Genomic DNA, 16,066 nt, shown 5'->3' with positions numbered 1-16,066 from the left:
TCCTTGATCTGACATTGGTTTTATGAAGATCATTAGATTTAAAGTTTAACACTTGGACACCGTAAAAGAATCTAATACTTGTTGCATGAAGTTAACACAAAATTTGAAACCTGGTTTTTTTTCATAAGACTTGCATGTAAAAAGATTTTGTGTTAATTTCATAGAAGTATAAGAAAATTTGAAGACAGAAAAATCCTTACCAAATTTACAATTATGAATTAATGATCATGTTTATTTTTGAAATTATTTGTTAAGTAATGCCAAAAACTGTGTGTGATAATATTGACTGCAATGTTTATATACATGTAAGGTACACTGTTTCTTTCCATGAGTCCTCTAACTAGTCATCTCCTGAAAGTACTGCCCCCCCCCCCCCCTTTATTTGTACCCCTCCTGTGCTTATTCTGTATTGTGCAGGGTAAATGCCACTTTGCCTGTCCTACAAGTGCCTCTAGCCCCTTGTCGTTAATTATTTAAGTGCCCAAGGTATTACAGTGGAAACAGCACTTGTACATATGCCCCCCCCTACCTGTACATATTCTGACCTGCCTGTACATAGTTGTAGATATGACGTGATTGTGGCTGTAAATACAAAGCAATGATAAAAGTGTACCTCAATAATACTTAACCAGATATCTATAGAATTTTTACCTCAAATGTAAAAGATTATTTTATATTTTGGTATTTGAGATTTGGTTATAAACCAACATGTAACTACTCTGCTGTCTTGTGTTCTATTATAACAAAAGAGGAATCAGATACAATATTAACTACACTCTGATGATTTCATAAAAGTCGGGAATTTTAAAAATTATTTTTGCATGTTTGTGCACTTTAAAAAATTGTGTCATTATTGGTTTCAAATTCAGATTTAAAAGAAGGGAGACAACTCTTGAGTGTATTACATGTATTGAACTTTTGAGAATAAAAAACAGAACAAATTTATTGTAGATGCTCCAGTTTCAATGTTAACGTTTAAACCATTGAAGGCAGCTATTCCAATTGATTGTATAATGAAATTAAAAAGGTGTTCACAAATGCTGACATCCTAGGCAGCTGAGAAAAATGTACTTTGTATGTACGTCTATAGTCATCATGATGCAACAATTTTGATCATGTCGCTTTACTGTATTTTAGGAGACCAGATGTTTACTGAACTGATTTTACTTTTACATCTTTTTACATGAAATAAATACACATATAAGAAAGTGTGTTACAATTTTTATTAGAAATGTCAAAAGCTGATTTCTTTCACTACCCGGTAAAAAAATTTCTCATTTAAAATTGATGCTTAGTTGTCTCATTTTCGAAACACGTTTCTTTGAAAATGAGGCTAAATAGATAAGAAATTGGTCGTTTTTCGATTATTCAATTTGACTGGTTGGTCCTAGTTATTCATTTATGAATAAAAGACGGATCTGGTGATTTTAAAATGTTTTCATACGAGCTTTGACAATACCCTCATATATACCTGTATCAAAAACTGCAAGTCTGTCAGAATTATGACTTTAACGAATGGTCGAACCGGTTGTTCCGAATAAACGATAATGGTCATGGTGTTTCCAATACTAAGAGAAAATTAAGACCTGTCATAAGATTATATCGAGATGTACTGGTAGTGTTGAAGTGAACCTTGAGCAATTCTATTTATGTTGCAGAGCAGTCAAAGAATAAATGATTTCATAAAGCATTTCATAGTTGTTTTGTCCAGTTTTACTTTTTCACCACTGTTGAAAGAATTAATGCTGACGAAAGAATGATAAATATTTTTGATGGTTATTTTAGTGGTCATATCGGTATTTGAGTGACTTTGTTGTCAAAATGTTGGTAAACAAGTTGTCTTATTCTGCTCTCATGGAACTCTGGCATCCCCCAATTCAACAAGATGTCAAACATTCTACCAATATAACTTCGGGTCCAAGTGGCAGGATGGTGCAAATTTCAACATTCTTTGACCTCTTTCATTTGTTTCCAAGCAAATACAAGGTTATTATCGTATTCAACCAAATAAAAGCCAAGGGTCCTTAGAAAATTGAAAGGACAAACATTTCATAACTTTTTTGCATGAAAAGTTAGCCATGAATCCATTTGCAAAAAGGTTCAAAGAAATGTTTTTTTTTTATACTCAGTCTGCATTTCATTCAAGGTCGCTGAAATGAGACCTCAAAAAGGAAGAGAGGTACTATTTGGGTTAAATATGGTATATTAAGTGTTCCAGTAGACTTTTCATAAATCTGAACACTAATGTTCCCAGCCCAAACTGTCTGAATTTGTTTGCTAATTTTCTGGACTGCTGAATTCCATATATAGAAGTCATTTAACAGATTTGTTCCCTGACATTTTCATCTGCAGAGTATCATTTCCAGAGTATCACAGGTCAGTGATAATCAAGGTAATCATGGTCCAGTTTCCGATTGTGGGTTTGTTTTTCTCCTAGTACTCCAGGTTTCCCCATGAAAACCTGTTGCATCTTATTTATTAGTATTATGACTATAGCTTTTAAAGTGGTATACACCGTCACAAAAAATCACAAAAACTGTAGTTTGATTCATATTGTCATTTATTTTGACATGGGAAACAATTTTTTAAGTTTGACAGTGAGGAGTGTGGCTGTTCACTCATCACATAGAGATGCTACATACATACATATCTCACAATAGAACCTAAACTTCATATAAACACAGTCCTAGATACATATATATATATTATTTACAAAAATCAACATCTTTTGGTATGTGCCTTATGTACAGCGACTTAAAAATCTTCCACTACAAGTGAAGACTTGTTTATATATATATATATTTATATAATTATTTATAATATAATCAGTGGTTTCTGCCACAAGTGATAAATAAATGCTCACATATTTTACAATATAACATGAATGAGTTTTCCATAGGATATAAATATGAACATACAACGCTCTAATCATGAGATTTTGTCTCCACCTTTACCCAACCCTTGGAAGAGAATAACTCCTTAAAGTGGATTTTACGAATTTGTTTAAAATCTTATCAGAATGGCATCTCGTATAGAGACCAATGAACTAGAAAAACAATGTACTACACAAGGGGCAGGGGTGGACACAAGATCACTATGTATATGTGTATCGACAATAATCTGTCCAGCACAAATGGCGACAGAATACCTCTTTTTTACGGCAATTCTATGGTTGTATTTACAGATGAAAATCAATCTGCTTACATTAAACACTCAAAACGTCACTAAACATCCAAAAAAACATCACTAAACAACAATAACACTCAGGTAGTTATGTTTTAACGTCTTAAGAAATAATTTACCTAAACATTTCTTCCGGTCAAAAAACTGCTACTAAATCTCCTGTTTTCTCTGGGGATATGAGAATGATTTTGAATTGCATGATTTCAGTATAAACCAATAAACAAATGTTAAATCAAGTGCAAAAGACACTATTAAAGACAAATTTCAGCGTTACACTAAAATATTTCAACATGTTTTTACACCGAAAGTATTATGCTAAATAAGATGGTGTTACCAAAACACTGCTAAAACAGTAATACCTATTTATCATTGTGCTATTCTGAAAACTCACAATGGGATAAAATTTGATTGCACAAATATATTAATGAAGTTCACAGTAAATGAAGTTTTAATGCAGTATTTGTTATCAATTTACATGGAAACATGCCATCCTTGAAAAAAACTTGTACATAACTATCAACATCTTAACATGAAGTTACCCTTTAACAATAAATATGAAACATTGGGGCATATGGCCATTAAACCTATCATCAGATCATAATGAAATAAACACTATTAAAAACAAATATTATATTTAAACATAGGTATTGTCTTAAATATTATTTGCTTGTTGAATTTATTCAAACATCCTTTCGCCAGAGTGCAGAAGAATTTGTAAACATTCTGCAGTTGGTAATAATTCTTGATTAAGTTTGAAATATTGCAATAAAATCTGTATTACATATGATGTATGAAATGGTGAAAAATTACCTTACTTTGAAGCTTAACTTAATGAAAATCTTTCCGTATGAGGGGAGACAACCCAAAATCCATTTTTGATACGACTGCATTTACAGCCATTACAATAGGTTGCAGAATATAATAATTAATTATATGATTCTAATTATAACAATTAATCAGTATTCAGATTAAATCACTACTCATCACAGGAAGCATGACATAAAATCCATTTCGATTGGAAAATATTGTCATGTTTTAAATAAAAAGCAAAAACTTTGTTAATATATACTACTCAAAATTTGCTAGGGATTTTACTTTCTAGCATGTCAAATTCATTTTATTGTAAAATATTCATAAAAATACTTAAATAATATATTTAAGATGTCTAAACACAAGTTCCAACAGAAAAACTTTGAAATTTTTACGGGTGTTCGATACATTACTTGCGAAACAGAGCTACCCCCAAAAATGACAAAAACACAGAAATGTGAGCGAAAATCAAATATGTGTTAAACACATTTTACTCGTGTAAATTTCATTTCAGTATTTTTTGTGGGTGCTCTCAAAAAGCATATACAATAGTGTATATAAAAAAATTAATATGTATAAATTTTGAATAAAATACTGAAATTTTACCAGAATTTTAACTCTAAACCAAAATTGAACACCAAATTAACAAAAAGGAACTATTTTCAAAAGCAATTAGGATTAAGTAATCATTTAACCTGTCGAAGAAAAATGTTTTCAGCGTCAATATGTTTTATTTTGATCTGCATGATTTGATAAGTTTTTTTTATACGATACAGGTTACGAATTACAATCACACTGTTATGTTTCTTTTTTTTGTTTTGCATAAAGTTATTTAATTTGCAATTAAGATTAGAAGCTCATTATTACATATTTTTTCATAGAAAATCAATATAAATATCTAATGTTATCAAATAATGACAATAATCAGTAGTTTCTCATATGTGAATAAGTGTAGAAAAGCTCTTTATCAGGCCCATTTTACGACAAACACACAACACATACACAAACTGCTTTTTGACAAGTAATATCTTACTTGAAATTAAGATTGAATTAAAATAGCTTCTCTATTTGGTCAGCCTTTTCTGTTTAAAACTACGGAGCTAAATATACCTGTAAAAATTGCCATTTTATTTTACGATGATAAAAACACAACTTCGAAATTCTATTGCATTAAAGTATTAAAAACAGGTTTCAGAATAAAAATATCTTATCAACACTCAGACACAATGAAGCCTAACCGTAGCTTATCATCTGGCAGCTGCAGATCACGAAACAGTCGCAACACTTAGACATTCTGAGGTTTTCGCTGAACCAATCTAGATATAATTTTTGACAGAGCAAAAAATTTTTGTCTAAGAAATTTTGTAATCCCCAAGCCAGACATTTAATACATACTAAACTGCAGCCCTACTAATACTAGTTCTCATAAACATTACACAACAAATTTCAAACACAAAAAGAACACTTCAATAGTGATTGCTGACTTTTTTGTCTGACTTATTTTTCTGGTATGTGTGCCATTTTCAAAATAAAACTGTACTCTGCAGCATCAAATAATTTAATATACCTGAACATATAACAGTTGAATAAATAAATAATTTTTTAAAGAAACGTTTTGACAGATACAAAAAAAAAAATATACACAACTCTAAAAGTCCAGGGATAATAAAATTGTAACAATCAATTTTTGCTCACAGAATAAATAACTCTTGACGCATCATGGAAATAAATGATATTTATACCTTAAAACATTTCTTACTCTTTCAGATGTAAATTATCAAAATACAATCAAATATTTCACAATTTCATTTGAACTTATTTTATTTTATTAACAAACGTGTGTATTGTCCAAAACACTACTACAAACCTAACAACTACATAGACTACCACTTAAGACTAGTAACAATTGATCATGAGAAGCGATTTACTTTAAAAGGATTTTTGTATGCAGAAGGGCAAAGGAACACAACACCAAACAATAGACACTGCTATCTATCAAAATATTCAATAACTTATCTACCAAGTTTTGGTGCAAATTGCAAAAACTGTATGATCAGTTAGCTTATTAAAGTTCATTGAAATTCAGATTTAATTAAGTTAAATTTGTAATCATAAAGAGAATCCTAAACAAACCACCTTGTAATTTTTGACAGCAAAACTTTATACTAAATACACTAAAAAGCCTACAAAAACAAGTGTTACATCGCATGGACGACTTTAAATAAGATAAAAAAAAAATGGCAGTGGAATTGAGCAAATTGAATGCAAATTGATACCTATTAAGAGAATCATAAATTTAAGTTAAAAAGTGCTTTTGAATGAAACATTGCTGAAAAATTTGTTTACATATATTTTAAGACTTATATTATGGGAACAATCACTGAAAACATTTTCAAGACTTAAAACATCAATGCTGCTTTATATGTAGTATAAAGTTGAAATTTTCGATAGTGTTCTGGATTTCCCGGAAAGATATAAAGCTTAGAATGAAATGTTAAACAAATTGAAATTTTAAATATGACTCAAACCAAACATGAACATGATAAAAATTGCTTAAATCTAATGAATGACATTCAATCCATTCACCCCTGAAGACGCAATTAGATTCTTCCAGGTCAACGGCTGGAATAGTCCATTTTGGGCATTCAGGGGGGAATGGTAACAAAAATAAAATTTCAGTACCAACCAATGTGTCTTGATTTTCTCCTCATATATAGCACATGTTAATCACGTGATGAATTAACAAACTTGGCTAAAACAATGAACTTTTTGATAAAAATCTATACAGTACATAAATAACATTTCAACACATCAGGGTCGTTATTTTTTTCCGTAAAAGTAAGAAAATTTATCAAAGCACTATGACGACAAAATGTTTTCCTGGACAGAACGGCCTAGTTGGACCAGTGCGTTACGCTTAACAATGACAATATACCACACTGTAAACCCCATCACTCTCTGCCTGTCTTAATAACAGCTAACTATTCACTAATCTCCTCTAGTCTTCTTATCCTTACTAGTTATCCACCCTCATTCTTAAAATTCTCTACCAGATTATTTCCTGTAATAGATAATAATCTCTCTATTTTGTTTATGTTTGTCCTATAAATAGTTATTGGTCATTTAAGGAGAGCCAAGTTTTGTTCTTGGGAGTTCACAGAGAAAAACCACAATCCCAGTTGGAACCTATTGGTTATATGTCCTAAATAGGACTCAATTAATCAATCAATCCATTGGTCAAGGACTTGTGGATCAGTATGTAAATTAAAATAAAATCACTTTCTTGCTATTCCTTATTTGCATATTAGAGAGTTAGCTCCCTTGAATGTAGGTATAGATTGTTAAGTTATTATTTTATGAGCGCAACTTATGTCGTTTTAAGTATGACGTTACACTCGCCAACACATGATGTCACAATCAATACCTACCCACAAGGGCAGATAACTCTGTAATATGCAAATAAAGAATATAGGTTTGTAGTCTTCCTCTGGCTTTCTTCAATATGCAACATTTGAACTACTTCATTAAATGACCGCAACCATGAATAGACAGTTTAATACAAATAATGAAATTTGAATAAGTACTAGGATACACTTGAATAGAATCATGATACAAAGAATTTTAAGTTTTAAAATGTGCAGTTCTTTCATCATTTTGTATCTGAACATGATTTTGAATATTTCATTTAGAAGTGAACATGTATCACCCACCGGGTAATTCAAACCAAATTTCCAATAATTTTGACAAAATTTTATCAAAACATGTGATAAAGAAACGTATTTCTAAAATTCAAATTTTACAAAATGTGTTAAAAAGGAAAGTCTTTCCATACATATCCAGGCATGTACTTTGCTAGATCTAATAGAACATTGCATTTTATAAACTTTTCTAAAAATAACTACGGTACCCTACATTATTATTATTATTATTCCTTAATTGTAAGTCGTAATTTATCAGAGGCCCTATTCATTATTTAACATAATCAGTAGTTCCAGCGCCTTAACACACTACCTTCACAGAATTAATTTGGTTTACATCATAGACTAAATTGTATACGTATCTCACAATGTACTGAACCATATGACTTTGGGCCTGCCCATTTATGCAAACAAACTGGTTTTTCACTTTATATTCAATTCAATATTTCAGATAAAAATCTTTCTATGGACCTGCTGATATTAGTGCTGGCAATGAAAAACACTGCAAAGACTTATCTAAACACAATAACATCACCAGGTCCATCTTTTATTTTTTTCATATGTGAACAACTGTGGTGAATTGATTCAATCTTTTTACAGCAATAAATGAAGACGACCCAGTCAATACAAAAGCTACCTGTATTTAACAGTGGCCTACAGATGGTAGATAGATTACTTATGATAACTGTACAGAGTCAACTGTTAAAACCCATAATGGCCTCGTTCATTAGGTCGTCGTCAATATCGCATGGAGAAGGATTTGAAACTGAACTGGGATTGGAGTGTTCCTTGGCCACCACCGTGATGGGAGAATTTGTCGGCGGCGTCCCCTTTATCTTTGGAGAAGCGGTGTGGGTTTTGGATGTCTTGATGCTAGAGTTGATTCGTCTGTTGTTTTCTATGACCGTGTCGGCTATGTCCGTGTTACACTGTGGAGAGTTTGTTTTGTTTTGGAGCGTACGAGGCGACATAGTCTGACAGTCAATGATAAGGTTTTCAGGACTACTGGCAGGACTAGCTGGACTTAACACTGGTCTAGTGGTACTAGTCCGTGATTTTCTCCGTACCACCAAGTTCTCAGTGTCCTCGGAGTCTTCAACACTGTTAGATTTTGGTGTTGGCACTTTGAAGAAATCCTTTTCACTGTCACACTTTTTATCAACATCCCTTGGGGATGACGTTTCCCCATTGAACTTGTTGGGATTTGTTTTTGGGGACTGAGTTCTTGCTTTCTTAGCAGGACTAGGGTGGTCTGCATCTCGGGATACAGATCCACCCTCACGTTCATTACCACCCACATTCAGGCCTTGTGAAGAAGAGTTATTTTTGGAATTAGACACACTTTTATTATCACTTTCACTGACTACTTTATCTCCCTTGGAAGTCTGTTCTTCATATGATAGACTGTCCATAATTGACGAGAATAAATTTCTGGAGTCACTCCGTCCGTCGCGAGGAGCGGATGACTTGCCACTTTCCCCACCCCCTCCCTTTTTACTGGGACTGTCCACACATCCCTTGTTTCCTGGTGACTTCTGTGACACTGATTTATTATCTGTGGTATCTGGCCTCCCTCTCCCCTGTCCAGTCTTATTATTCACAGCTTTGCCTGCCTCGCCAGGCTGTGCATTTACAACTTTTTTCACAGTAGAGGTACCACAACCTTCCTGTAGCTCTGTTTCCGCCTCAAAGGCATCGTCAAATCCGCGTTCCTCCGCGCCTGGAGAGCCTTCACTGCCCTCGGGTACACTGCTAACATGCACATTTTGCTGACTGGACTTAGTCAGTTTGTCTATAACAGCAGATAAGGAACTTTTCCTGGCCCTGGCTTTGGCCATGGCACTGGCAGACAAAGTACAAGTTGTGCTTCCCCCTGCTGAACTACTCGGCGAAGTGTGTGTGGCAGGGGTGCTGCCATTTCCTCCGCTGACAGAGGGAACAGTCACAGCGACCGTACTGGTTACAGTGGTGCTAACAGGACTACTGGTAGTTACACCACTACTAGCGGTACTACTGACTATACTGGTAACGTTCGTTGTGACACTGCTGCTGCTGACGCTAGTCGGTGGTGTCGACACAAGCGAAGGTTTTCTCACAGGTTCACGTTCCGTACTGTTCACAGTTGTGTGGCTAATCTTACTGCTATGGGTCATAGTGGTCGGGGAAATAATTTTGCTGTTTACGCTATGATTGTTGATGTTGTTGGAATTTGTGGGTGGTGTTGTAATACCTGACTTAGTTGAGCTTTTGTTGGCAGTATCGCTGGTTGTCCCCACCACTGGCAAAGGCCGATTACTATTAGACACAGCAGTATTATTAGAACTTCGATTTACATTACTGGTAGGTGGAGGAGTGGCATTGTTGCTCACAGATTTATTCACAGTATGTTGACTGGGAAGTGGTGCGTTGTTGGACTTGTTGATTGGGTTTCCACTTTTACTGGTAGCTGTGAATGTAGTAGTGCCCGACCCCTTGTTGGGGCCTCCACTACCATATCCAGAGATATTGTTAGGTTTTGAAACTGATGTGCTGGTGCTGGTACTATTTATGGCACTCGATGATTTCATGGCAGCTGTAGCATTTACTGGTGATGAGTAGGAAGACGTTGACGATACAGTGGATGAGGGAGGATTTGCTGCAGACAGCGGTGTGGATGTGGATTTGTTGGAAGAAGACGATGATGAAGACCGTTTTGGTATTGGCGGTAGACTAGCTATTCCACTGGCATTTGTGTTGAGAAAGGACAACACGTTAGCAGCGTTGGTTGAGCTCCCAGACTGGGGTTTGCTGGATGAGGTAGATGATTTTGTCAGGGAACTGCTGGACTTGACCGAGGAATTTGGTGTGTTTCTCCCACCTGAAAGTGAGGGAGACCCACCTTTCCTCTCTGTTGAATACATTTTGTTTCCACTCGATGGTAGCCCATTTGACCCTTTTGACAGACTCCCCGTAGAGTTACGGCCGGTCGTTGCCAGATTTCTATTGGAAGATCCTGTAGACGACTTCCCTGAGGTAGACGATGATGTCTGAGACTTGCTTGAATAAATAGATGCTGCCGTTGGGCCTTTACCAATAGGAGGCGTTTTCACCGACGTCGACGAAGAGGATTTCCCAGAAGGTGGCGGTGTCATCGACCCACTTTTAGAACTTCCAGACGTTGCCAACGACACCGCCCCTATACGACCGATTGTCGCTGACGTTGGGGTGAGGGAGTTCTTGCTGGAGGAGGTTGAGCTTGTCGTTGGTGTTTTGACAGACGGAACATTAACAGAAGAACTATGAGGCATGGTGATGGGTTTCAGCTTTATCGTGGGTGTTTTAGTGATGAGCTTGGAGTCCGCTTTACTAACCGTAACACTAGGAGATGAAATTGAACGGTGTCTATGAGATGAAGACGATGATAAAGATTTTTGACTACTTGACGATGAGGATTTACTCTTTACTGAAGACACTTCGTATTTGTCTGAATGTTCTTTAGAAGACTTCCGATCACTTTTGTCTCGATCTTTAGTAGAGGAAGGAGATGAAGTCTTTGGACTACTTTCCATGGAAACTTTACTACCACTTTTGATAAATTTCACCTTCAAATTGTCACTTTTCACTTCCGTTTCCATAGTAGAAGTTGTATACACAGCTGCCTCACCCATTGACTCACTCCCTCGGTCTCCTGTTTTTCGTTTCTTTTTCTCTTTTTTAGAGTCCAGTTTTCGTTTCCTCTTTCCATCACCAACACTACTACTATGTTTGAGTTCATTTTTCTTATACTTTTCTAGTTTGCCACTATTTGAATCATAAATATTTGCCATTTTAGGCTTAATCTGAAGCCTTGTAGGGGATTGCGCAATAACACTCACTGTCATATTCCGACGTTCCTTAAAATCAAAAGGCTCATCATCGTCACTTTGAAAGTCAAACATCCCAGTACTCTTACTCTTTGGTAATGACACATCACTTACATGCGACGGTGAACTTTCGATAACTCGAGGTGCCCTTTTTAATGTTAATTTCAGATTTAGATTCCGTTCTGACTTAATTGGAATATCACTGTTAACAATACTGTTTTCTATTCGGTTCTTTCCGTCTAATAGCGATCTCAGAGAAGAGTTTTCCATCTTTTCCAGTTTAATATCTCGCTGTTGCACACTGACGTTGTTACTGTACACCATCTGTGTGGTGGGAAAGCTAGCTGCCGTTTTGGTAGCACCGCTGCTTACATTGCTACTCAACATTGCACTCAGACTGTATGGATGACTATCACAAGACTTAAAATTGTTTTCCCTCGGAGTGTCACAATCACTGTAATTAGGGGAAAAGCTAGTTGAACCGCGGGAAGAGCCAACACTAGAGGGATTGTGTTCCCCCGACTCCCCGGAATGTTGGTTTTGAGCATTTTGATTAGAGTTTTGTCTCACCAGGCCTGGTGAGGTCAGTCCTTTTCTGAGTTCCCCGCGAAGGGTTGTTTGACTGTTTGTGTAGAAGCTCGGATCTGTTGTCTTAGTTACCTCTCCCGACCCTGTGAGGAGTGCCTCAAGAGAGGTAGACGATATCTCGTTTTTTGACCCGGTATTGGATGTGGGGTAAAAACTTTTGCTATCTGTGTCCTTGCCATCAGACAAAAGCATAGATAGTTCCTTCTCCTGCCGACTGTGCAGATCATGCTGTGTTGCATATTGATGCTGTTGTTGGTTTTGTTGTGGATGCTGGTTTTGTTGTTGATGTTGGTTTTGTTGCTGATACTGACTCTGTTGTTGATGCTGGTTTTGTGGCTGATACTGGCTCTGTTGTTGATGCTGGTTTTGTTGTTGGTGCTGGTTTTGTTGAAGTTGTTGGTGCTGGTTTTGTTGAAGTTGTTGTTGGTGATGCTGCTGTTGAAGTTGTTGCTGATGAAGCTGTTGCTGTTGCAGCTGTTGGTATTGCTGTTGATCCTTAGGTATAATTCTATCTAAGGTGTTCTCTAATTTCTTCATGGGTGATTCCATTGGAAACGGTTCAGGGGTGGTAAGGTCTATGGTCATGTTTGAGGTTCCTCCCTCTCGAGCTTGAGGGTGGGGATGACCCATCCCACCCCCTGGTCCTCCACCCCCTCCCCCTCCTCCAACCGAACTAGGGTGATGTAAGTCATCAAAAGAAATACTGGAATCTAAATGGTCCATACTAACACTACTACTATCACTATCCGACACTCGGTGCTTTGGACTCCGACCACTGAGTGCATCGCGCGAGCGTCTCTTGCCTAGCTTTCTGGGTTTCTGCGTACGTGGGGCGGGGATACTGGAGGCTAGAGCTGGTGTGTCGTCCCCCAGTAATTTGGACAACATGGGACTTTCATTAACAGGAGAAGAATCGGGACTGGGAGAGTCCTGGTCAAGCAAAGTAGCCAGGAGTGGATTACTACTAGGTTTATCCTCCGTGGGGGTTGTACTTGTATCCATCACTGGAGCGGGTGGTAGGCCCACCGGTACAGGAATACTGGGCTGCATCTTAATCGGCACTTGTTGTGGGGGCAACAGATTGTGTAGTAAATTTGTGGGTTTATTGTCCATATGATAAGGAATTGGATGATGGTAACGAGTCGGAAGAAAGTTTGGCCACTGTTTCCTGTGGTTAGTTTGTACTGGTTCTGGTGATGGCTCTTTGCGTAGCTTTTCCGACACTTTATGGATAACGGACCTCAGTGTGACCGGTATGGATAAACACCTGAAATAGACATATACCAAATCAGCATTCAAATAGGTTACCGATACTACAGATTACATAATCATCATAATTTGCTTTGCGATATCTATAGAATATTTGATTAGAATATTTTGTGCTGATATATGAAATATATATTATAAAATGAAAATAACCAGCAATTCATTTTATAATATTTATATATCAGCACAAAATATTCTAATCAAATATTCTCTAGTTATTTCAGACTCGGTTATTTTCATAGAGATGATATTTTCACGATTCATCAATGTATTTGTAAAATTTTGATACATGTAATAATAAGTGTTGATTGAATTACATATATCCTTGAAACCAAACTGCAAAATTTTGATTCAGCAAAATTAAAATTTTTTAGGTTTTGATCCCAAATCAAGAAAATTTTAACCTGCAAAATTATGTACTGGCTATTAAGTACTTTTGATATGATAAAACAACCTACATACAAATTCTCAATAGAATGGTGCTTTCTCCTTTAATTTCCCAGTAGTTCAGTAAACAAGTGTTTGTACAACACACCTGACAACACTTGCTTTGTTTGACATTTAGAAATAAAGACTGCCAAGAAATACACTTAATTTCATCAATATCTCTAACATCATGCCTAATTCCAAGTATTTGTTGGCTCAGAAATAAGTTTATCTTCAAATTCCTGTTTACTAATTCAGCATGCTACAACCAATTTTGAGTTTAACAAAGTATCAATGTATAGCTACAGGATTAGTTATTGAACTGAAATGGGATTGTATGGGACAGAAATGACACAGGAAACAATATATATTGGTAGCTTGTTTCTGCCATACTTCACAGGGATATCCTGTAGTTGCCAGGGAAAAGATATCTCTATCTTACACAGGGGGGTGTAAGACAGCTAACACGTGCTAGACAATGACGTGACGTCATCAATACATGCGGCGTAATTGTGGCACGAATTGTAGATGAAGCATCAATTTTGAAGCATAACGGCGTTCCTACGATAATGGCGCGATGAAACCAAGTGGAATTTCATCATTTTTTCTACAAAGTATGAGAGATAAAGAATCAAACATGGGTCTGTGAAGTGGACAGGGATATCTCAACCCTCGCGAAAGATTTTGGCCATCAACCCTTGGAAAGCCTTGGGTTCACCGGCCAAAATCTTTCACTCGGGTTGAGATATCCCTGTCCACTTCACAGACCCATGTAAGATTCTATTAATCTCCTCTTATTTCAAGTACAATAGCTCAATTCTCATCACAGTCATGCTCAATTACTAAATGTTTCTTTATCCAATCACTGCTGATGAAGCCTTACCTTTGGAATATTTTCGTTGCTATATCATCCGAGCACAGTTCCTCACCATCCTGGCCTATACACACTTTGAACTTGACATTGGTTATATCACATAAGTCAATGTCAGCTGTGGATAAAAAATCATCAAATATATCAAAACAAAGTTTAAAAGGAAAACTAATACTCATCTCCTGGAAGTTAAATTCTCAAACACTAAAACTCCACACAACATATCCTGTCTTGGCATATTGTAGATTTACCTCCCTTGGTGGTAGGTATTGTTTCTGACGTCATGATTTTGCGAGCAAATTCACATTATTTCTCTTTATAGTTTGATGTTACGCTCGTAAGCACAGGACATCATAATCAATACCTACCTGCAAGGGCAGGTAACTCTGTAATATGCAAATACAGAATACTATCATTTGACCTTATATACTCCATGTAATAAATCTATATTGTATGTTCAGGAATATGTCTACCTACAGATAAAGATTTTATAAAACTGAACATATTACCCAATGTAGTGGAGATGGTTTACAGTGCTCAAGTTAAGATGAGTACATGAGTAAAACTCCCATTGAAAACCTGTCAATTACCTTGAAAATTGTATGAACATGCTCAAATAACCCGTACAAATATTTGTTTTACTCAACCCAACTAGTACGAGCGCTGAACTCCAGAAATAATATCATAAGAAATTTTGTAAAATGAAATGAATTCCAGTCATTTTCAATAGTCTGCATTAACTGTGTTCTTGATTCATATAGATATTTGCACAATTCTAGTTTATCATCGATATTTTTATTCTATAACAACATAAATTTTATCGAAATATCCATGTTAAGTTTTGGGTTCGCACAGACGTCAGAGTTGTACCCATCTCCTTCGAAAGTGTGAGTACAATTACCCACCCCTCCAAAATTAGTTTTGAGAGTTTTGAGATTTGATGTGTATTAATGTTTGGTAGGCATTTACAATCGACCTTACCTGTTACCATCGTATCCTGTAAAGGATGCTCAAACGTAACAGTCAAACTCTGTAGAGAAGCTGCAGCCAAATCAAACACTACCGAACTCTTAATATCTGAAATAAAACACCACAGCTACAAACAAATCAACTTTTGGGTATCTCCAATGACTGCTTACTAGCCTTTTTCAGTCATGGGTATTGGGAGGCCAATTAGAAAAACTTTTAGGGACTGACAAAATCAATGCTGCTATAAATATCTTACAGTTAAAATGGACCATTCAAAGCATGCTTTGAAGAACTATTTAAGTCATTTGTATTTTAAACTGTATTTAAAAAACAAGATTGCATTACTTTTCATCTTAAATTGGGATAACTTTAATAAAACTAAAATCAAACTTTGGCAAGCTAGTTAATTTTAC

General features: G+C 35.9%; 1 protein-coding gene across 3 annotated transcripts in view; it reads right to left on the bottom strand.

The window, feature by feature from the left end:
- Positions 1-16,066, bottom strand: part of LOC138314386 (mediator of RNA polymerase II transcription subunit 1-like) — a 115,714-nt gene that overhangs the window by 78,543 nt on the left and 21,105 nt on the right. For 2 of the 3 annotated variants that reach the window (XM_069254686.1, XM_069254687.1), the window contains exons 14-16: positions 15,666-15,761; positions 14,697-14,802; positions 2,543-13,388 (exon numbers count right to left, since the gene is read on the bottom strand). In XM_069254686.1, the coding sequence (XP_069110787.1) occupies positions 8,387-13,388; positions 14,697-14,802; positions 15,666-15,761 (5,204 nt within the window). In that variant the 3' untranslated portion in view covers positions 2,543-8,386. Of the gene's footprint in view, positions 1-2,542; positions 13,389-14,696; positions 14,803-15,665; positions 15,762-16,066 lie in introns of those variants that run through there. The other variant, XR_011207370.1, reaches the window with a different exon arrangement.

Source organism: Argopecten irradians, chromosome 2, assembly GCF_041381155.1.
Source record: "Argopecten irradians isolate NY chromosome 2, Ai_NY, whole genome shotgun sequence".
In the NCBI taxonomy this organism is placed as follows: domain Eukaryota; kingdom Metazoa; phylum Mollusca; class Bivalvia; order Pectinida; family Pectinidae; genus Argopecten; species Argopecten irradians.
Note: the sequence above shows the minus strand (reverse complement) of the source record. Positions and strands in the feature narration are given on the sequence as shown.